General features: G+C 40.9%; 1 protein-coding gene across 1 annotated transcript in view; it reads left to right on the top strand.

Annotated features, from left to right (window-relative positions):
- Window positions 1-707: 707 nt before the first annotated feature.
- Window positions 708-22,512, top strand: part of gbe1b (glucan (1,4-alpha-), branching enzyme 1b) — a 146,585-nt gene continuing 124,780 nt past the window's right edge. The window contains exon 1 of the mRNA XM_036001146.1: window positions 708-963. Within this exon, the coding sequence (XP_035857039.1) occupies window positions 866-963 (98 nt within the window). The 5' untranslated portion in view covers window positions 708-865. The remainder of the gene's footprint in view (window positions 964-22,512) is intronic.

Raw genomic sequence — 22,512 nt, 5'->3', positions numbered from 1 at the left:
ATATGTGGGATATTTATGCAATTTTATGCGATGAAATTGCGGGAACTTGCAAAAATGGCGGTTTCATCGTGGATTCAGAGGTTTGCAGCTTTTCGATGATGTTCACGTCGCGTAATTACGTCACTTCATAACGTTCCCATGGCAACAGGGGAAAATGGCTGCTTTTGTGTTAAGTAAACGTAACATTTTTCAAATTTCTGCTAAGATATATGTGACTTTTTTGCAACAAAAATGCGGGGATTATGAACTAACGCAAGACCTGCATATTTTGAGCGGAAATCGGCAATTTATGCTGCGAAAGTGCGGCGTATTTGAAAAAAATGCGGCCCCGCATAAATATGCGGACTTTGGCTGATTATGCATTGAATTATGCGATCGCATAATCACGTTTTTCTGGAGGGACTGTAAAATAAAGGTCACAATGAATATTCAGACAAACTGCACTGATAATATGGTCGGTATTTGTTGATATATGTCGGCAAAAGTGACAGACAAATCCTTCAAAGCCAATATTGAGCACCAGAGACATGGGCATTGTACATGCCCTTGCATCTGTATTAACCTACAAAGCTGCACATCTACATACAAATCCGAGTCATCTTCCTCTGACGCGCCTGATGCTGTCATCTTAAAGTTGCACTGTATCATACTGTACCCCAGTACGGCACGGCACGGATGGCTCTCTTATCTCTGACCCGCTGGGAAACACAGCGTGCTGGGATGGGACGGGCTTGGCAGAAAGCCGTCTGATTCGCTGTTTTCTCCGGTTGCTAAAAAGTCGCACACATGAGCCTGACATTCCTTTCCTCTGTTCATCTGGCAGTTAGAAGTAGTCGGTGCTCGATTGGTTTCGTCTGGAGAAACCATGGCAGACCGAGAGGATACTGTTGCAATTCCTGACTTCAGATGCCTTCTTCAAATGGACCCTAACCTCAAAACCTACGAGAGGGACTTCAAGAGGAGGTAAAACACGGCTTAAACGACGCTTTTGTGCACGGCTTTTCGCCAAAAACGAGTCCCCGGTGAAGCGAACGGAAGCCACGTTCACGTTGGCGTTCGTGTCTTGAAATAAAAACACAGATAAAACAGATACAAAGCGATGTTTGCAACAGACCAGCCAGTTGCCCTCTGTATTCAGGGTTTGACCTGGGACATGTGTGAGCAGAGGTCGCAGAGATAGAGCTGCGTTTCTCTCTCAACTACCCGTGTTTGACAGTTCAAGAGTCGGCATGTGTGTTTGCAGTCAGGTGGTGACGTCCACGTTGCGTAGTCAGGTGAGGGGGGGGGGGGGGGGGATTGTTTTTGGGGTGAAATGCGGTCAAATCCTCGCCTCAGTCGCACTTTGTGTGTTTTAAAGCGGGGGTCTCCAACGGGTTTTAAGCCAAGGACCCCTTAACTGAAAGAGACAGCAGGAACCACCATGCTACATTGTATAAAATTAAGTTGCATATTAAACTGGGCCTACAATAAGGCAGCCTAAAGCCGTTACATAGCTTTTTTTGCATAATACTAAGCTATTAAAATACTCATTGTTGGCATGAATTAATAAATCATGTTTTAGGTATAGTGTCCCAAATTCCCCATACAGTGTCCTTAATTAATTATCAACCTGCTAAACCACCTGTGCTACTCTAACCCTAACCTGTCTCAGATAAGACCCTCATCATTTGGGACACTCAGTTTTTGGAAATTAATTTGGGACACTAAACTGCACATGTTTCATTGTTAAACATACGTGGCACAGTGAATCCTTAGGATGAACTGTATTGTGAATGGCTATCTTTTTGGGGGCATTTTAGGCCTTTATTACACAGGACAGCTGAGGATGTGAAAGGTGGGAATGACATGCAGCAAAGGGCCACAGGTCGGCATTGAACCTGCGCCCGCTGCGGGGAAGGACTGAGCCTTTGTACATGGGACACACGCTCAACCAGGTGAGCTATCCAGGCGCCCCGTGGATGGCTATCTTAGTGACTACCTTACCTATGGGCCAGTAACCCTATCATCAGTGTGGTTTTTTTTTTCACAAATAGGCTGATTCATATTTGCTAATAATATGTTGGATTCATGTGAAGACATTTTCATTAACTCTGAGGACCCCCTGTTGAAGATCTCTGTTTTAAAGCATCGCTGTGGTCCAGCAGCATCACAACAGCCTTTGCTTTCTGCAGGCCCATTGGTCCTCATAATAATGAGTTTTCCTTCCCATTGTGTCTGGTTGTTATCGAGGCATCAGTTATCCTAAAATGTGTTTTTTAAAATTGGATTGAAATCCAGAGTTGGACGCTTCCAACTCCGAGCACATACCGTAGGCTACAGTAGCTGATTGGTTTGTGTGTGTGTGTTTCGTTTTTTTGCAGTGGGAAAGGCTCTGCAACACAAATAACCTCTCAGACATTAATTTACTTTATGCTGCACTCATAATGCTGCATGATTTTCCCCTTCAGCCTCGATTTGGCCTCCATACAAATTAATTATTAGGGTGGAAGTCTTAAGTAGCTGAATGTGTGTGCTACTAGTGATTGTGCAGTGTTTGTGGCCTTGTGTATTTATTAATGTGGGATTATGTCCAGCACAAATTCCAATCACATTTTTTCTGCAGTTGCCAAAGTATGATGGTTGATGGTATCAAACTACACGTAGAAGTAGACTCCCAAGATTTTATGAGCAGACTATAAATGTTTCCATGATGCATCTTCCTAATTGAGTCGTATATTTATGCCAGTAATGCACAAACCAATGCGGAGAGTTCTGATAAATAATATAACAGCCTCGTTTTTATTGTCAGTGAGAGCCGGACAGGGTCTGAATGGACCAGAGTTCTACTTCAGATAATAACCTTTTGAGATCAAAACATTTCTTGGACTGTAAAGTACCTGATGTCATATAGATTTATATACTTTGTATTCAGATTAGGGCTGGGCAATATCTATCGATATTACATCGATATCGATATATGAGGCTACATATCGTCTCAAATTTTGAATATCGTAACATCGCAATATGACAAAGTGACATAAGTGTTGTCTTTTCCTGGTTTTAAAGGCTGCATTATGGTAAAGTGATGTACTTTTCTGAACTTCCGTATCTGTTATTTGCCTTTACCCATTTAGTCATTACATTCACATTACTGATGATTATTTATCTAAAATCTCATTATGTAAATATTTTGTGAGCACCTATAGTCAACCCTACAATATCACTGCAATAAAAAAACTTAGTTGCACTTTCAAATGGCTCTTTGTAGTTTGGCTAAAGGCTCTGAACCCCCACACAGGTGTGTTGAGTTAATGTGGCTGATTGGGCCTCTTCCCAGGACTGTGTGGGTGTGTCTAGACTGATTGATTGACATCTTCCTGAGTCTCTTGTTAGCTCTCTTGCACCTGTTACGGAAGGACAAATGATACGAATACGAATATGAATACGAGAAACTTTATTGTCCACAGATGTGAAAAACTTTCTTTGGTTTCACCAAGAATACAAGAGAGACACACATTACAAACAGTACATAGCCAAGACGGCAAGACGGACAAAACGGACAATACATTTCATGAAAAGTGGCATTACAAAGGTTGCATTTACAAAAGTAAATAAATAGGTAAATATAGCCTACTAAAAATGCTTGCTGTGCATAAAACCTGCAAACCGGAAGTCTGCCTCGCCATACATTCCATTCTTAAGTACGGTTCCCAGTGTTATTTAGCACCTTCACAGCATTGGGGATGAAGGATTTCTTAAAGATGTTTCTATTTGTTGTTGGTACTCTAAAACGCCTCCCTGAGGGTTGGAGTTCAAATTCGCCATGTAATGGATGGGACGGGTCATTAATAATTTTCTCAGCTTTGTTTGTAATGCGTTCCTCCAGACTGAAATGGCGTATGTATGACACGCCAATTATAAATACAAAGACGCATACTTGCTTTTTAGCGTGTTTATCAACGCCGTTTGGCCTCCATTGACTTATGTTACCTTGCGATTGTGTGTGAATTTACGCCGTAGGGAGTAGTATGAAACGGCGAAAATCAGCGTAGGGAGGTTGGTTGGGGTAGAGGATGGGTAAAACACAGGACTTTCACCCAGGAGAGTGGGGATCGCGTCCCATGTTTGGCGTTTCCTCGCTCTCTTGTTTGTGTAAAGCCAACCCCATTTTTCTTTTCCTAAACCCAACCAGTTCTATTTTTCCTAAACTCAACCGTAGCTTTCTTCTCGCGATAACACGTTTTTGCGATAACACTGCAAGACGGCAATAACACGCCACGTGGCGTTTATGTTTACGTCCGCTGTACACAGCGTAGACGTACACGTGGATAGCTCAAAATGCGTACAGATAACACACCACTTGGCTTAAGAAAGTCGGCGTGTATGTCTACGCGAAGTCATGATACCACGTTGGTTCCTCATAAATACTACTTAAGTGCCGTTGTGGCCTCCCTATAATTTTTGAGGCCATGCTCACTATTCTCTGCAGTTTGTTCCTCCTTTGGATGTTTAGGTTACCATACCACATGATCATGTTAAAGGAACACGCCGACTTATTTGGACTTAAGCTTATTCACTGTAACCCCCAGAGTTAGACAAGTCGATACATACCCTTCTCATCTCCGTACGTGCTGTAACGCTGTCTGACGCCCCCAGCATTAGCTTAGCCTAGCACAGATCATGCAGGTAACTGGTTCCAACTAGCCGACTGCTCCGAATAAGTGACAAAACAACGCAAACATGTTCCTATTTACATGTTGTGATTTGTATAGTCACAGGGTGTACAAATAATGCCATGATCACCAGTCACATTCGCTACTAACTAGCTATTCACGTTGGTTTTGTTGACTGAAGTAACTGTGCTTTTCGGTGTTGCGCTAATCACTCCGCCCAAGTAGCAGTGCTTCCACTTTCTGAGAATATAGTTCCCACTTAGTATACGGTTACAATATGGCTGTGTCTCATGTGACCTTATTATTTGTACACCCTGTGACTATACAAATCACAACATGTATATAGAAACATGTTTGCGTTATTTTGTCACTTATTCGGAGCAGTCGGATAGTTGGAACCAGTTACCTGCGTGATCTGTGCTAGGCTAAGCTAATGCTGGGGGCGTCAGACAGTGTTACAGCACGCACGGAGATGAGAATGGTATGTATCGACTTATCTAACTCTGGGGGTTACGGTGAATAAGCTAAAGTCCCAATGAGTCGGCGTGCTCCTTTAAAAGATAGGACGCTTTCCACTAAGCTTTTATATACAGGTTCCAGGATATTTACTTCATCGATAGCTTTATCATTCTTATGGGTAGAAAAGATTTGTGACCTAATAAATTCTCTTCTAAGCTCTGACCCACCTTCAACCTGAGCAGAAGTCTAATCAGACCGAATAAATCACCTGTGTGGGTGTTCAGAGGCTTTAAAGCTATCTTCGGACAGCAAGAAGTAAGTTCAAGTAACTTACTTCTTGTTGCCTGGAGTTTGTACCTTCAAGGTTGAAAGCATTTAATTGGAAGTGGCTTTGGATAAAAGTGTCAGCAAAATGACATGCAATGTAATATTGATTGTATTTGGTTAAAACATATTGTGATATTTTTCTCCATATCGCCCGGCTCTGATTCAGATTTGTCCTTCACATTTGTAGCTCCTTGTAATATGATTCTGTGAGCAGTACAGAGATGTTGGCTTACCAAAACATAGCCACATGCTATGATTATGTTTTAAATATAGCACCCAGGAGAGACAAAACATACACACCCTTTTATTAGAATCAAGTTTAATTAACTGAACTTGAAGTTCATAAACATCTGTTTTGCTAATTAGTCAACTCAGCGACCCTTAGGCCTGTTTATTCCCCATCACTTTTCTCATCAACATAATACTGTGAGTATTTACAGGAAATTATAGAGGGAGTATCTGCTTATTGTGAACACTGAAACACATTTTAAAAAACCAAAATAAGTGCAGCACCTTACAGAGACCTGAAAAGACCAGACATGTGTCCTTCAGTGGTAAATGCATTGCCCTTGTGTCTACACTAATCTCTCAAAGTAAACAGAGACTCTCTGTCAATAGGCCGTGCAGTTTTTTTTAAACTTCATTTCATGTTCATGGTTTTGGTCCTTGTGTCTTTTTAATTGCCTGAGTTCTGGTTTAACATGGATGAACAGACTACATTTAAGCAATGGTGCACTTAAAAATATATATATATTTGCATAATGACTGAATAGCAACAAAATGTTCCAGTTAATAATGACGCAATGTTGATTTCATAATTCATTTATTTTACTTTGAGAGGATCCTGTATGCTCATTTCTGGATGGGAGGCCATATTTCTCAAATAAGTCTGCGCAACAGTTAAATGCTCCAGAAAAAAAAAAATGTAATAGTGCAGAACACGAATAGTGCTTGCACCAGAGTACAAGTGGCCGAAATGGGTTTCCTCAGGAGGGTGGCTCGCGTCTCCCTTAGAGATAGGGTGAGAAGCTCAGTCATCCGTGAGGAGCTCGGAGTAGAGCAGCTGCTCCTTTTGTGTCGAAAGGAGCAAGTTGAGGTGGTTTCTTGTAAGGATGCCCCCTGGGCGCCTCCCTAGGGAGGTGTTCCAGGCACGTCCAGCTGGGAGGAGGCCTCGTGGGAAGACCCAGGACTAGGTGGAGGGATTATATCTCCAATCTGGCCTGGGAACGGCTCGGGATCCCCCAGTCGGAGCTGGTTAATGTGGCTCGGGAAAGGGAAGTGTGGGGTCCCCTGCTGGAGCTGCTGCCCCCACGATCCGACCCCGGATAAGCGGACAAAGATGGTTGGATGGTGCAGAACACCTGAGGAAGGCCAAATTTTGGGCCGAAACGTTGTGTGCCTTGTTCTGCACCCTTAAATATATTTTTTCAGAGCATTTAAATGTTGTGCGGACTGCACCCTTTACTTTTTTTGTCCTGCACCAGCAACTAAATGGATGTGCAGAACATTGATTATTTTTTTTTTTTAACCAGGCCATATTTCTCACACAGACAGTGTATTTAGCTCAGTTCCTCACCTCCCGTCACATTAGCCTAACCTGCTGGAATTCTTTGAAAAAAAACAAACAAACGAGTTTAATGTTTTCTTTACTTACATGCAGATGGTGATATTATGATCTTCAGCTCACATTGCTACGGTATCTGCTTAGTGAGTATGTTTACATGCACACTGATACTAATAATTCCACTATTATTACAAATATGACAATATGAATTTGATATGGGTCATGAAAACAGCATATTCCGTTTGGATATTCCAAATAAGGCCGTTTTCTGAATATAATGTAGCATTTTCCGATTAATACATGTGGGATATGCCGGTATTACTCCGGTTTTAGAAGCATTCTCTGGACATGTATACAGCGCATTCTGTATGCGTCTCAATCAGGGTTTTTACTGCAGTTTGCGACAGTTTATGGCCTGTTTTTTATTTAATTTTTTATGATTTTTTTTTGGGGGGGGCTTTTCCTTTTACTAGATAGTGACAATGAATAGACAGGAAAGTGGGCAGAGAGAGGGGATGACACGGAGCAAAGGGCCGCAGGTTGGATTCGAACCCGGGCCGCTGCAAAGGACTACATGGGGCGCACGCTCTTACTGGGTGAGCTAGAGGTCGCCCCGCCTCTTGTCTGTTTATGGCTTAAGCGTGATTTATGCTTCTGCGTTAAATCTATGCCGTCGGTATGTGGAAATACCGACCCTACGCCGGAGCCTGCGCCGTAACCTGACGTGCACCTCTCTAAAAATGTAACTACACGTCGCGGCGACGCATGCCGCTCAGCCGTGGCTTGGTAGCGTTGCATTTCCCCCCCACTCATTTCCTGGTTCGATCTACATAAACAACATGAAATCAAGGAGAGGGTTAACTTTTCCTGCTCCAGATTTCCCACCGTGGTCAGAAAGAACAGGGGAGACCCTTTGTTTCTCTCACTATGACTCCAGAGTCGGTACTCGCTCCGAAGCTATTCACAGTCTCTCTCACTCACTCTACCACACACTCCCCATGCACACACACACATGCCGGCCCTGCTAAGAGATCGACGCACACACCAACGCGCAAGTATAAACTTCAGGCCTCTTACGTAGGCTACGGCGAAAGCTCTGCGTCGAGCCTCCGCCGAACCATTAGTCACACTTTACTGTCAGCTCTGTGTGTTGCTACGGTTGTGGTACACAAACCAACTAGCCAACAGTTTGCACGGCTGCGGTAGAGATACATGCCCAAAAGAAAAGACCACATCTCGGGTCGGAAGGAGAAACACACATTGCGAAAGACTTTGGATATCAATAGGTTGTTGGATATGTGCAAACATTGCAACGCCGACATTTTCTAAAAGGTGGTTGAAGCAATGAAAGAGGGAGGCTGTGTTCACACGGTCCAACAAGTCCGCCACCGGTGGAAAACATCTGCATGTAAACAGGAATATTAGTGGAATTAGTATTCATTTCCGTTAGCCATGCAAACAGCTCCGTCGGAATATTGTCTTTTTCTGAATATTGGGTGCATCATGTAAATGTAATCATTGTTGGGTCGTCCGCAAAACTAGCCCTAAAACTCTGCTTAGGGGCCATATAGTTTATTCCATTTTCATTAGCGTGTCAGATCTTGTCTGTAATGTGGCAGAAGAGGGACCACCTGCTTTGTATTTGAAGCATGTGAGCAGGGCTCTAGTCTTGCGGAGAGATGAGCGTGTCAGTTCCATCCCAGAAACAGCTTGGGACTGCAAGGCTTCACAGAGCCCTAGACGTGTCTCAAACACCTGTCACGCTGATGAAAGTTGCACATAAATTATTTTACATATAGGAGCACTGCTGTGTGAAGGTTAATTCTTGATAAGCCCGTGGTGTCCATAAGGCCCAGAGCCCAAACACTACACCGTGAATACAGGCGTAGAAATCGAGAGCTTTCTCAGGCTGCGGCGTCACGCTGAGCCCCCTCGCCGGGCTGCATGGAGCTGAGAATTCAGCCGGCTTATCAGAAAGAGGCCCGTGACCACACAAACTGATTCTTTAGATTTCACCATGTCATGGCTCAAGGCTGCCCACATCTTTGTTGAACTTTGGTTCACACCAGATACAGGTGTTACGCAATGTTAAAATTCTTCCTGCTGATTTTGCAGGCCTCCCCATTCTAATGAGTTTTTCCGGGGTTGTAGGCAGCTCTTATTTTATTTCTTCAGGATGCTAGTTTCAGATTGAATGTGAAAACAACTGTCAGTGCTGCAGGTTACAGCCCCAGTGAACAGTGCTCTGTTGACATGCTTCATTATTTACCCTTCCTGTTGCGCAAGTCTGCAGGAAGTGCTGCTAGGATTTTGCAGCTTGTGGCGCCACGTTTCTCCTAAATTGGACCAAATGTAAGTAGGGAGCATTGGGGCTGCTGCTTATTATGGCAAAAAAGTTTTTTTAGTTTTTTTTAAAAAACAATCTGAGTTTGTCATCACAACTCATTTCAAAGTGAAATACAGCAATAAGTCTGAGTCTTATGCTTGGGATGGTGATGCAATATATGTAAAGCAAAACTGATTATTGGCTTTGAAGTGATGACTACCGATGCATGTGCTCTGACTGAAAAGCAGCGAGAGAAAAAACCTGAATTGAAGAAAAGTGGAAAAAAGCAACTTACCATTCATTCGTAGTTAATCGGAATTATTAGAATTACTGGATCACATTTTCAGAAATGACGTGTTTTATTCAGAGCTGCAAAGATGAATCGATTTAGGTTAATCGATTAGTTGTCAACTTTTTAATTCATCTTGAACTATTTTGATAAACAATTTTCACTTCTTCACTCCTCTGTGACAGTAGACTGAATATCTTTGAGTTGTGGACAAAACACGACATTTGAGGACGTCATCTTGGGCTTTCTGACATTTTATAGACCAAACAACTAATCAGTGAATAATTGACGGATTATCAATAATGAAAATAATGTTTTGCCTTAGTTGTATTATGAGTGAATGTTTAATGTACCTTCTGTAAAGGTTGCCATGGCAGCATTTATTTTCCTGTCCCCTCGCTTGAAGGCCAGTAAAGGTACAAGGTTAGCAGGGGAGTTTAGCTTCCATCAATCAACCTCAACGTTCAGGTCCCTCTTCAGCCTCATTAATGCACTTAGTCAAAGAAGGACATTGAAGACATTATTTGACAGTCCCCTCGCCGCTGGGCTGTTTGGAAGCCCTGTAGGCGAGCTGAGATCTGGAAGAAAGGAGCTTTTTTCCCCTACTGTTTCTCCAGGCTGCTGTACAGTGTCCTGACACCTCTGTGCTTCAGCTGTCACCATCAGTCAGACACAATGCAACGGAGCTGAACACTCTCTCTAAATTTAGATGCCCAATTATCAGTTAACAGTGAGTGTATGAACAGAAGGGCACGATATGAGTAAAATATCAAATGGAGATTATTTTAAATTGACAGTGCGATTATTCTCATTTTCATAAAAAAAATTGATTTCTGCGAGGATCTGTACCAAACAAAGATGTTTTCCTTTAGTCTATAGGATACAATTTGTAGGCCGGGACGTCTCTGCAGCACCACAATACTTAATTTAAAATGGTTTGACACATATTTTGCCTTTAACAAATATTGCGCCCCCCTGCAATTTGGATATTGCACTAGTCCATATTGTGATTTTGATAAAATTGCGATTAATTGTGCAGCCCTAATGAACAGATTGCAAAGTTCAGCTGCTGACTGAAGATTTTTTAAACTGTGACTGTAATTTAGTTGCGATATGATCTCAAAATAAGAGCCAGGTGTAGGTGATGTTGTTGGCATAATGTTACAGTAACACTTCATATGGCCTGAACTAATCTAATACCGGTGTTTTAAAGGTTTTTTTGTGGGCTGTGACTGTATATTAAAGTGATGGTTCGGAGTAATTTCACCCTAGGGTCCTTTGCACCATGACTTCGAGCCAAACAACCTCCCATAAGATATTTTCCCTTGTTATAACGTTGGTCGAGTTAGCGTTATCAGCTGGTTAGCTTAGTGCAGGCGCTAATGGATCCACGTTTGTATCTCGTAAATTACCCCACTAATAATGCCCAAAATGATACCAAACTTCTACAGTAGTACAAATAGGTTATGTACTTATAAAACGATGGATTGGAAAGTTTGTAAGTACACCAGGAGTTTATTTACATATCACTTGCCTGCTGACTTCTGCTCTCTGCTGCTACTGCTACCAGGCAGTAAGAGTGCTTAGGGTCATCTACAAATTACAACACCGAAAAGAGATACAACAAAAATATTTAGTAATTTAACTTACTTTTTAAAAGTAAGTGCTGTAGTAGAACTAGCAGGAGACAAGTTAAAATTGAGGTACGTTTGGAGACACTACCTTATTTAATCATTAAATTAATAAATATTTTTGTTGTATCTCTTTTTGCCTGTATTATGTTCAGGTTTCAGAGCGCATTTGGAATATGTGTCTCAATTAGGGTTGCTGCACACAAACCAACCAGCCAACAGTTTGCAAGGCTGCAGACCCGATAAGAAGGAGAAACACAGCTACTTTTAAACATTATCAAAGACTTGGATATCAACAGGTTTTTGGATATGCGCACACATCGCTACTCCGACCTTTTCAATAAGGAATGAGAGAAAGATGCTGTGTTCGCACGGTCCAACAAGTCTTCCACCGCTGGTAAACTTTGAAAGATTTTTGCACGGCTACATGTAAACGGGAATATTAGTGGAATATTCACTTTCATTAGCCATGTAAACAGCTTAGTTGGAATATCGTCTTTTTCGGAATAAGGGCAAAAACCGGAATATTATGTGCATGTAAACGTAGTCACTGATCTTGAAAGGACTGTAGGACTCACTTTTGTTGTCTCTCTCTTAGCCACCAAGTAATTTGCATACAAATAGTTAAGAATAAAGCCAGCCCAAAGATTCCTTTCAAATATAATAAAGATTAGGTCGACATTGTAGAAAAGCAAGTTAGAACAGCATCAGATTGAATTGGCGGAAACTGACATGACTATGTTCTGTAAACTTGTGTTGAGCTCAGGAACTCAATCAAAAGTTTGTTGATACATACAGTTTCTACAGTAGATGAAAAATGTAGTTTTACAGTGTATGAAAAATGTTAGTTGGAGTTCCAACTGGTACTGGTACTGGTGGTACAAGATGTTATGACCAAAAATTTTAGTAATGCAGGAAAAAACATATTACGATCGACTGTATATAATATTCTGTAATGCAGCACCACTTTTTGTTTGTTTAGACCTAATGTCCAAAGTTTTAGAGTTTCTCTCTAACCTTGTCTCCATACAGCCTGTTAATGTTAGACTTATGTAAACTGTAGAGAAACACACAGTTCCTATAGCAATTAAACAATGCAGTAATATTTAGGGGTCCAAGCCTAAGGCTGGAAGAACCAAGCTACGCGGTTCACACAGCAGGGCTGTGGAACCCTATTGTTTTCCTAAGGATTATTCATCATCATCATCATCATCATTATTCTTCTCCGCCTAAAACTCCCGCTACAGCCTAAACCGTACATGTTGGGGGGGTACCATTTTCAAGTACCTCAGGTGCAACAATTGACCCACTTCCACCACTAGGTGGCGCCATAGCAGAAAAAAATGCGTTTGGCGCTAAAACTCCCACACCATACACCGGACATTCAAAAACCATACATCCACGCGTTCCCTGGATCCAACTGAATCACCTGATATAGGCCATGCCCATTTCCGCCTAGACTTTTTTGCGTGAAAAATTGCAATTTATCAAAACCCTATTTTTTCGATCTCCTCCATGACAGTGCGACCGATCTGCACGAAACCTGGCAGGTAGCATCTCCAGACCGACCTGACAAAAAGTTCTCAAAATAATTTTTATAGGATAAAAATTGTGCATATTCCACTAACTATGAAAACACCAACTTTGCCATATCTCGGCCAAAATAAATGCTATCAACGCAAAACTTTAGATTCTTGTTTGCCATGACCCTCTGGAGGTCCCCTACACATTCTACGAAAATTGGCCTCTAGGGGGCGCTACAAGTACAAAAAGTTTATATCTCATGAACGACTCATCCGATTTTTACAAAATTTGATGGGTACCATCTAGGGGCACTCCTGAGGCCACCCCTACTAGGGTACTGATTGGTCAAAGTGGGCGTGGCCTATGGGACCCACGTCTAGATTCACCACTTACACTAATGTGAACAACTTTACATTTACAGGGTAGATGTACAATGGGTCATGGACCTCACCTACTAAAAATTACACGTGGAACACTAGGTGGCACTATGTTTTTTTGCCTACAACTCCCACATTACACATTGAAGATTAGAAAACCTTACATCCACGTGTTCGTTGAATCAAGTTGAATCACATGATGTAGGCCACGCCCATTTCTGCTTAAAAGTTTTTTTTCCGCAATATCGCGCAATGAGCAAAACCAACTTTTTCGAACTCGTCCTAGGCCATGCGACCGATCTGCACCAAACCTGGTACATAGCAGGTTTTGGTCAGATGGATCTGACCAAAAGTTGCTAAAAGATTTTTGCTATGTTAAAGTATGCGCATTTGACGACCAAACTAAATTTCCTAGCTAGCTACCAAACACAAAGTTTATCATATGTCGGCCAAATTTAATGCTATCAACAAAAAACTTGAGATTATTGTTTAGCATCCCACCACGATGCTCTGGACCAAATTTGGTGAAGATTGCCCAGTAGGGAGCGCTATGATCAACGTTTGTGTTTTGACCAATAACTCAGTACATGTAATTTTTTTTCTTCTTTCATTTCTCTGCCGTAGTAATTGCTATCGACACGAAACTTGTGTTACTTGTTCGGCATGCTGCTTTGAGGCTCTGTACCAAATTTGGCGAAGATTGGCAATTAGGGGGTTCTATAGTCAATGTAGACCAGTTTTGGCCCTTTTACTCAATCAGTGTTAATGGGATATTTGCAACGGCAAAGTACCGCAGACCTTGCGGCTCACGCCCTCGATATTTACCGACGTTTGCCTCCCCACCGCCACGCTTTCGGTCCCGCTTTTGCGTGCTCCCCAGGTCGTCGGGGGCGACTCGTGCCGGGAGGCTTGGACCCCGTCATAACTGCTTGCAGTTCTAGCTGATTTTGATATGTATTTATTGAACTGTAAGACAAGACTGTGGAATGTCTAATCAAGTCAAGATTTTGTTTAGCCACACAAACTGAAACTCACCATCTAAGTGTCACTGCTGGGTGTCTGTTTGTAGCATCCTGGGTCGCAGCTGCAAACATAATGCAGATGGCTGAAAATACACAGAGCTAAAGCTGTAGCCCCACCTAGTGGAAAAGTCACGCCACGCCAATAGTTAATAGTGCCCTTGAAGAAAAATGTGTTTATCTGCCCTGTGATTCAGATCCACTCCGTAGTGTAATAGGTTCTCCCTTGGACAATGCTTCACCCTTCCAGCAAGTTTCATGAAATTTGGGCCAACAAAACAACAGACAAACCGAGCCAAAAAACATAACGTCCTTTGCGAAGGTAATAAACAAACGATACATATAATAATAAGATAAAACCTCAGAGAGAGAGAGAGCCACTGGTCTTCAACTGCTGAGGCCTGGCATTGAAAGAGCTTGGCTATCCAACTTTTCTTGTTGGACTATTTGTCTCCAGATCATCCAGCCTGGACTTGATGCTGCTCTGCTCCTTTTCCCAGCCCAGTTCTGTCTCCTGCAGAGTTAGTTTGACCTCCTCTGTGGCCCTGTGGAGCGAGATCTTCTCCTTCTGTTTGTGCGGACGATTGATCTTCTGCTGCGCTACACCGTGCTTCAGAGCTGAGGTCAAGTCTCTCCAGCTGTTTCTGAGCTTCATTTCTCTTAGCAGGAGAGTTTCCCCCAGCTGGTCTGTTATTTGAGCTCCCTCTGAGCCTCGGCTTTCTCATCAACGAGATCTTTACTAACTCACCTTCTCCAGCGCCTCCCGAACCCTAGCTTTGATTTTTCACTTGTACCTTCTTGCTTTTCGCTTGTGTGCCAAATGATATTGTAGTTGTGCCAAATGATATTTTCTCCAATATTTTTCTAGATGAAGAACAGTTACCCAAACCAATAGATAAGTGAGACAGAACTGTAATCTGTGACTCACATCTATAATCTCCTGCTGCTCTATTAGCACTGAAGAGGTGACAGGACAAGACTCTTTTGTCGCGTCGTGTACTACCTCACAATGAGCAGCAGTGTTATTAGTTAAACTAAAATATAGAGCTGTAACAATTCCAAATCTTGCTGTGCAATTTGTCTCAGAAAGAATTGCGATCAACAATATAATTGTCACTTTTAAAAATATGTATTAAATTTTTTACATATATTTTTAAATTCACCTTTTAAGGGTATTTGTATATAACCTGATCCCCATGTGTTTCATATCAAAATGTTCAGAACAAACTCAGCTTTCTGTAAGGTGAGGCCCACAATTATTCCAGAGCAATGTGTAAAGAGATAATTTGGCCCTAAAGCTGAAAAGTTGATGTTCACTTTTTTGAAATTTCTCAAATCTCTTGTGAAAACAAACGTACACTACATTTTTTTGGTGCTTGAAATGGGTTTACAAAAGTCTTGGGTTCACAAAAGTAGTATAATATATGAATGCAATAGTAAATAAATGTCTAAAATGATTTTTTTAAATAACGCTCTTTGAATATGAGTGTTGTCAAACATCGCTTGGACTCGCCGGTGCGTCTTCTGTCCTCAGAGGGTTAAACAAATGAAAGTTTTGAATGAATCCCAGGATACATCTTTTGGTTATATCACATTATCTGGGTCACATAACAGTAACGTTTTGCCCAACGAGGCGACCCGAGCGTGTTCAATTTCTCTAGCTTGAGACAGCTACAGCCCAGGATGTTTGGAGTTGCTATGGCAGCAAGTGACAGCCGCCACTAGCATAGCTTTAGCTCAACAGTCCGCCCAATAATCACTTATATAATTACAATTTGGCACATCTAAACAAAATCAACAATTACCATCAACAGTCATACCCCTTAGGACCTTAGCTAATGTTAGCAATTAATTGTGGTTAAACAAAGAAACCGCAATTATGTAAAAACAATTGTGATTAGACAATTATGTAATAATTGTTACAGCCCTACTGAAATATTGCTTTGTTCCATTGAGAAGGAGTGATCTGTCTTCCCCTCAGACATGTATAATAACTGATCTTTAAAGGTTGTGAATTTCATAAATCTGCTTGAATTAAATATTTTTTTATATTAACAATGGGTTAATGAGAGTAGCTCATAATGGTGTTCCTCTCAGATATAAGGAGTGTTTCGGCATGTTTTAGCTCATGGTTTTGGTTTCACAACCTTACTGTTCTGGTTCACTCACACTGCTTTCATCAGTGTTGTTTATAGCCCCAGCAGGCAGCTATTTTCAGCAAAAAGCTCTGATAAAGCCACTGTAGGCTTCCTGCCGAGCTCCAAACGGCAGAAAGACCCAGTTTGTAACATGATGGGGAACATAGCAGAGCATCTAACAGCTAAAGAGCCAAATATTTCCTTCAGGAATTGGCGGAGAGCAAAACGGAGCTAAAAGGGGAGTGAATGTTGGACTTTCAGTCAGTTGGACAGAGACAACAACTCCAAATGAGTGATAATGTTGCTCCAAGGCTGCTGGGTGTGTAAATAAGCAGTTGTTTGCTAACATGTTTGCCATATCAACTTGTGTTTGCAGCCTTCACTGCCCCCAAGTGGTCAAAAAAACAAGTAGCAGCTACTTATTCTTAATAGAGAATGCCAAGTACTAATGGATTATAAGTCCATCACTATTTATACTTTCATTAATGTTAAATTTAACATGCGTCCAACACTCTACATACAGCAGTTCTTTAAGGAAACAGCTACTCTCCAACTGAACATAGTCTGGCATGTGTTTAACTTGCAATGAAGAATTACATTTGAGGGCAGTTAAAGCGCAGTATTGTGTAAGGAACAATTGATTCTCACATTAAGATTCAAGGTTCTCATACCTAACTGACAAACTTAACACTTAATCTATAATCTTAAAGCCCCTATTTCAATCAGCAGAGACAAGAGAATGTTAAATATAAAGTTTAGGGCTGTCAAATGATTCATTTTTTTAATCACGATTAATCACTGAATTTATATAGTTAATCGCGCTTAATCACATTTTTATCACATGATTAAAATTCTATTATTTTGCATTTCAGAGCTGTTTTTAAGTACATATTAACAATGGAAAGCATTTCTTACCAGTGTATCTTGATTGGGAATCAAATTAATGCAAAGAAAATTACTTTATGAACTTGACTTTAAGATTTGTATTTGTTTATTATTTATTTATTTACTGTAAACAAAAGAAAAATGTGTGATAAGACGGGTCAGAACATGCCAACCATAGTCTTTAAGACCCGAGTCTTCTACGATGCTGACAGGTCTGCAGTTAATTGCCACCCATTTTGCGAGAGCGGTAGTCATTTTTTTTGGATTTGGTTTCATCAACAGGTCGGCAACTAGCACTCTCCAAAATAGTGCTTTGCCGGAGCCTGCTAGCATCAACCTGAATCACGTTAACTGTACTACTATGCTTAGCTCGTAGGTGGTAGCTCAAGCTTGACGTGCTTCGGTGATATTTTAATTCGGCTTTACACAATGTGCATGTGGCTTTCGACCCGTCTGGGAGTTTTGGAAAATGAAAAGCGCCATTCAGAATTATGTTTTCTGCTGTCTTTCTCCATCATGCCTGCAGCCTGCAGCAGCAGGATGTGTTACGAGGAAGTATGGCAGCTTGATGATAAGTAAAGGTGCAGCAAAGGGTCAAAATAGTAGCCTGTTAGGCAGGACGCAAAGCCAAGTGAAGTGTAAAATAAATTAATAAATGGCGGCATGCGATTAAAAAAAATGAATGCGTTATGCTCGGCCCTTAATCGCATTGCGATTAACGTGTCAATGCTGACAGCCCTAATAAAGTTTAATATAACTGATGATATGTGATATTTGTCTTGGCATAAATTCTTTGGCGCTTACAGGGAGATTTGTGATCAAGGGGTGTGATTGAAAAAAAAAAAAGAGCAGCATAAAACAAAACTTGCTAAAGCAAAGTTTGCACAACAGCAGCATGAATATAGCCTGGCTCTGCCCTCCTACGTACTTCCGCTCAATTTTCATTTTCCATCAGTACATCATCTGGGTTTGCGGTAGAGCTGGGCAATATATCGATATTATATCGATATCGTGATATGAGACTAGATATTGTCTTAGATTTTGGATATCGTAATATCGTAATATGGCATAAGTGTTGTCTTTTCCTGGTTTTATAGGCTGCATTACAGTAAAGTGATGTCATTTTCTGAACTCACCAGACTGTTGTAGCTGTTCTATTATTTGCCTTTACCCATTTAGTCATTATATCCACATTACTGATGATTATTTATCAAAAATCTCATTATGTAAATATTTTGTGAAACCACCAATAGTCAACACTACAATATCGTTGCGGTATCGATATTGAGGTATTTGGTCAAAAATATTGTGATATTTGATTTTCTCCATATTGCCCAGCCCTAGTTTGCTTTGATTTACCAGCTCGTTCCGTTAGTGGTGAAGGAGTTAGCTAAGGCTAACGCTAGCGATGCTAAGCCGACGTCACGACCAAACGTTAGCGATTGGTTATGGCAGATCCAGAGTGGCTCTGGGCAGATCCAATAGTTTTAAACTTCAACAGAGTACCTGCCAAGTTAACACTTGTCAATGGAGAGTGGCCAGACTCTGTACTAATGAAATGGACCAGAGTCTGGTAGGACCAGGCTAGCATGAATAGGACTGGGTCGGAAAAAACAACGGTGTGTTTAATTGAAACTGGAAAGCCTCGTGGTGCAATCAAAGTTAGTTCCCATCTAGTGGTTGTTTTTGTTGTTTAACAGCAATTTACTGGTGAAATAAGTTATTGTCATAAGTTATATTTATTACTATATTATTAAATCATTTCATTTTGACCATATGGCCTTAGCAATAAACAAGCTGTTCTTTAATGTCACTGACTGTCGTTTTGTGCTCTTCTTTTTTCTTTTTTAAACTTTTTTTTAAAAGTATCAGGCACAGTTTAGGCACCGGCACCGTTTTAAAAGTATCTTGTGTACAAAGTATGCTTGTGTACAAAATGAAACAAGCTTTAACTGATATGTGCTGGGCCCAGGCTGCATGCCTAGTGGCACTCATGACTCTTTCCAGGACAAGCCCGGGCCCTGTGCATTCAATTCTTCGTCAATCGATGTTGTGATAGGTAATAGAAAAAGAATGGTGAATCCGCTAAGTAAGAAAAAGAAGCATTTAACTGCCAACTTAGCAAATTTAGCATCCATTCCTCGTCAGCCACAGCCTGTCCCAAAAAACGAGACAGATAATTATTTTAACACACTAACATTAGCCTTACTAAACGTCAGGTCTTTGGCGGGTAAATCATTTTTAATCAATGATTTTATTATTAAGTACAATCTTGACCTCATGTTTTTAACTGAAACCTGGTTAGACCATAATAACAGTGATGCTGTTCTTATAGAGTCAGCTCCCCCTAACTTCAATTTTATGAGTGAGAATAGAGCGAATAAGAAAGGAGGTGGAGTCGCCATTTTGTTTAACGACTCGTTCCAATGTACTCAAATAGCTTATGGAAACTTTGCTTCTTTTGAATATGTGGCTCTTCAGCTAAGGTCCCCCTCTCGACCTATATTTCTAATTATCTACAGGCCACCTAAATACCGTGCATCCTTCTTTGACGACTTTAGTGAACTGCTGTCTATAATCTGTATTAACTTTGACTGTGTAGTTATTGCTGGTGATTTCAACATTCATGTTGACAACCCCCAGGATAGAGGGACAAAAGAACTGTGTTGCATTTTTGAGAACTATGGACTGGCTCAGCATGTGACGGAGCCCACACACAACAAGGGGCACACTCTGGACTTGATTATCTCGAAGGGTTTGAACATTTCCAAGGTTGTGGTGACTGATGCTGCTCTCTCTGATCATTCCTGTGTTTTCTTTAATGGCACTATCTCTGTGCACAAAAGTGTCCAAACAAAGTTAATAAGAAAACGGTATATCACTGACAACACCAGTGAAACATTCATTCAGCTTTTCTCGTCCACACCCACCCTCTCAGGGGTCTCAGTCACTGAGCTTGTAGACAATTTCAATTGTAAAATTACAAATGCTATTGATGCCATTGCTCCCATTAAGGTAAAAACTGTCTCTGATAAGAAAAGATCTCCATGGAGAAATGCCATACTGGTAAGAACAGAAAAAAGAGAGTGTCGAAAAGCAGAACGCAGGTGGCGAAAAACTAATCTCCAGGTCCACTACAACACCTATAAAGAGAGACTTCGCATTTATAATTTAGAACTGAGGAATGCAAGGCGGTGCTTCTTCTCAGACATTATTTCCAAAAACAATAATAATTCACATGCTTTGTTTGCTACTGTCGATAGGTTAACAAACCCTCCAGTACCAGTAGCATCTGAACTTTTATCCATGAAGGCCTGCAATGATTTTGCCACCTTCTTCAATGACAAAATTCAGAAAATTAGACAAACCGTCAGTGCTTCCATATCGAGTACAGGGTATGTGTTGTCACAGTGTCCAGGCAAAACAGATTCCAATATGACCCAATTTCATATGATTAACCGTAAAAACCTGGAGGACATTATACAACATCTGAAAACCTCCTCCTGCTGCCTTGATATTCTACCAACGGGCCTTTTCAAAAATGTTGCGAATTGTTTGGCTACAGATCTTCTACAGATTGTAAACACGTCTCTTCTCTCAGGCATCTTCCCACAGGCCCTGAAAACTGCAGTCATTAAGCCACTCTTAAAAAAGAACAATCTAGACACGTCACTAATGAGCAACTATAGGCCGATATCAAACCTTCCATTTTTAAGTAAAATCATTGAAAAAATGGTTTCTCAACAACTCAACCTTTTCTTGTCACTAAACAACAGTTTTGATGCCTTCCAGTTGGGTTTTCGACCACACCACAGCACTGAGACAGCTCTTGTTAAAGTCTTTAATGACATCCACTTAAACACAGATAGTGGCAAAATTTCAGTCTTAGTATTACTTGATCTCAGTGCTGCATTTGATACGGTCGACCATGACATATTACTAGACCGATTGGAAAACTGGGTTGGCATTTCTGGCTCAGTACTAAAGTGGTTTGAGTCTTATTTAAAGAATAGGGACTACTTTGTGTCTATAGGGAATTATACATCTGAGCATACAAATATGACGTGTGGAGTTCCCCAAGGCTCCGTTCTGGGGCCTCTCCTGTTTAACATCTACATGCTTCCACTGGCTCAAATTATGGAAAACAATAAAATAAGTTACCATAGTTATGCGGATGACACACAAATTTATATAACCTTATCGCCAGGGGACTATAGTCCAATACAACAACTGACTAAGTGCATTGAACAAATTAATGACTGGATGTGCCAGAACTTTCTTAATTTAAATGAAGAAAAAACTGAGGTGGTTGTTTTTGGAGCAAAAGAGGTACGATTAAAAGTCAGCACTAAGCTTCAAACGATAATGTTAAAAACAACAGACAAAGCCAGAAATCTTGGTGTAGTCATGGACTCAGACCTGAATTTTAACAGCCACATTAAGACAATTACAAAGTCAGCCTATTACCACCTTCAAAATATATCAAGGACTTATGTCTCAGCAGGATTTGAAAAACTTGTCCATGCTTTTATCTTCAGTAGACTTGACTACTGTAACGGTGTCTTTACAGGTCTCCCTAAAAAATCAATTAGACAGCTGCAGCTGATTCAGAACACTGCTGCTCGAGTCCTCACTAAGACCAAGAAAGTGGATCACATCACTCCAGTTCTGAAGTCTCTACACTGGCTTCCAGTGCATCAAATAATTGATTTCAAAATACTTTTGCTGGTTTATAAATCACTAAACGGTTTAGGGCCAAAATACATTTCTGATCTGCTACTACAGTATGAACCACCCAGACCTCTCAGGTCATCTGGGACAGGTCTGCTTGTTGTCCCCAGAGTCAGAACTAAACAGGGGGAAGCAGCGTTTAGTTTTTATGCTCCACATATCTGGAACAAACTCCCAGAAAACTGCAGGTCTTCTGCAACTCTCAGTTCTTTTAAATCAAGGCTGAAGACCTAACTTTTTGATGTTGCCTTTCTTTAAATAACTGTTCATTTCTTATACTGAAGTTGCATTGTTGACACTGTAGGACAATCTATATAAACATATAAAGAGAAATTCCTATTTTATTTGCTTTTATATATTTAACTGTTTTAACTGCTCTTCAATGTTTAATTTCTTATACTGCACTGTAACTTTTATTCTCGTGTTTTATCTGTTTTAAAATTTTTTAATCTGTTTTCATGTAAAGCACTTTGAATTGCCCTGTTGCTGAAATATGCTATACAAATAAAGCTGCCTTGCCTTGCCTTGCTTTAGCACCGTATCGGAAAAAACCCAACCGATACCCAACCCTTAGCATGAACGTACTAAAG

This window comes from Sander lucioperca, chromosome 5, assembly GCF_008315115.2.
Source record: "Sander lucioperca isolate FBNREF2018 chromosome 5, SLUC_FBN_1.2, whole genome shotgun sequence".
In the NCBI taxonomy this organism is placed as follows: Eukaryota; Metazoa; Chordata; class Actinopteri; order Perciformes; family Percidae; genus Sander; species Sander lucioperca.
The sequence above is the reverse complement of the archived record's forward strand: the minus strand, read 5'-3'. Positions and strand labels throughout refer to the sequence as shown.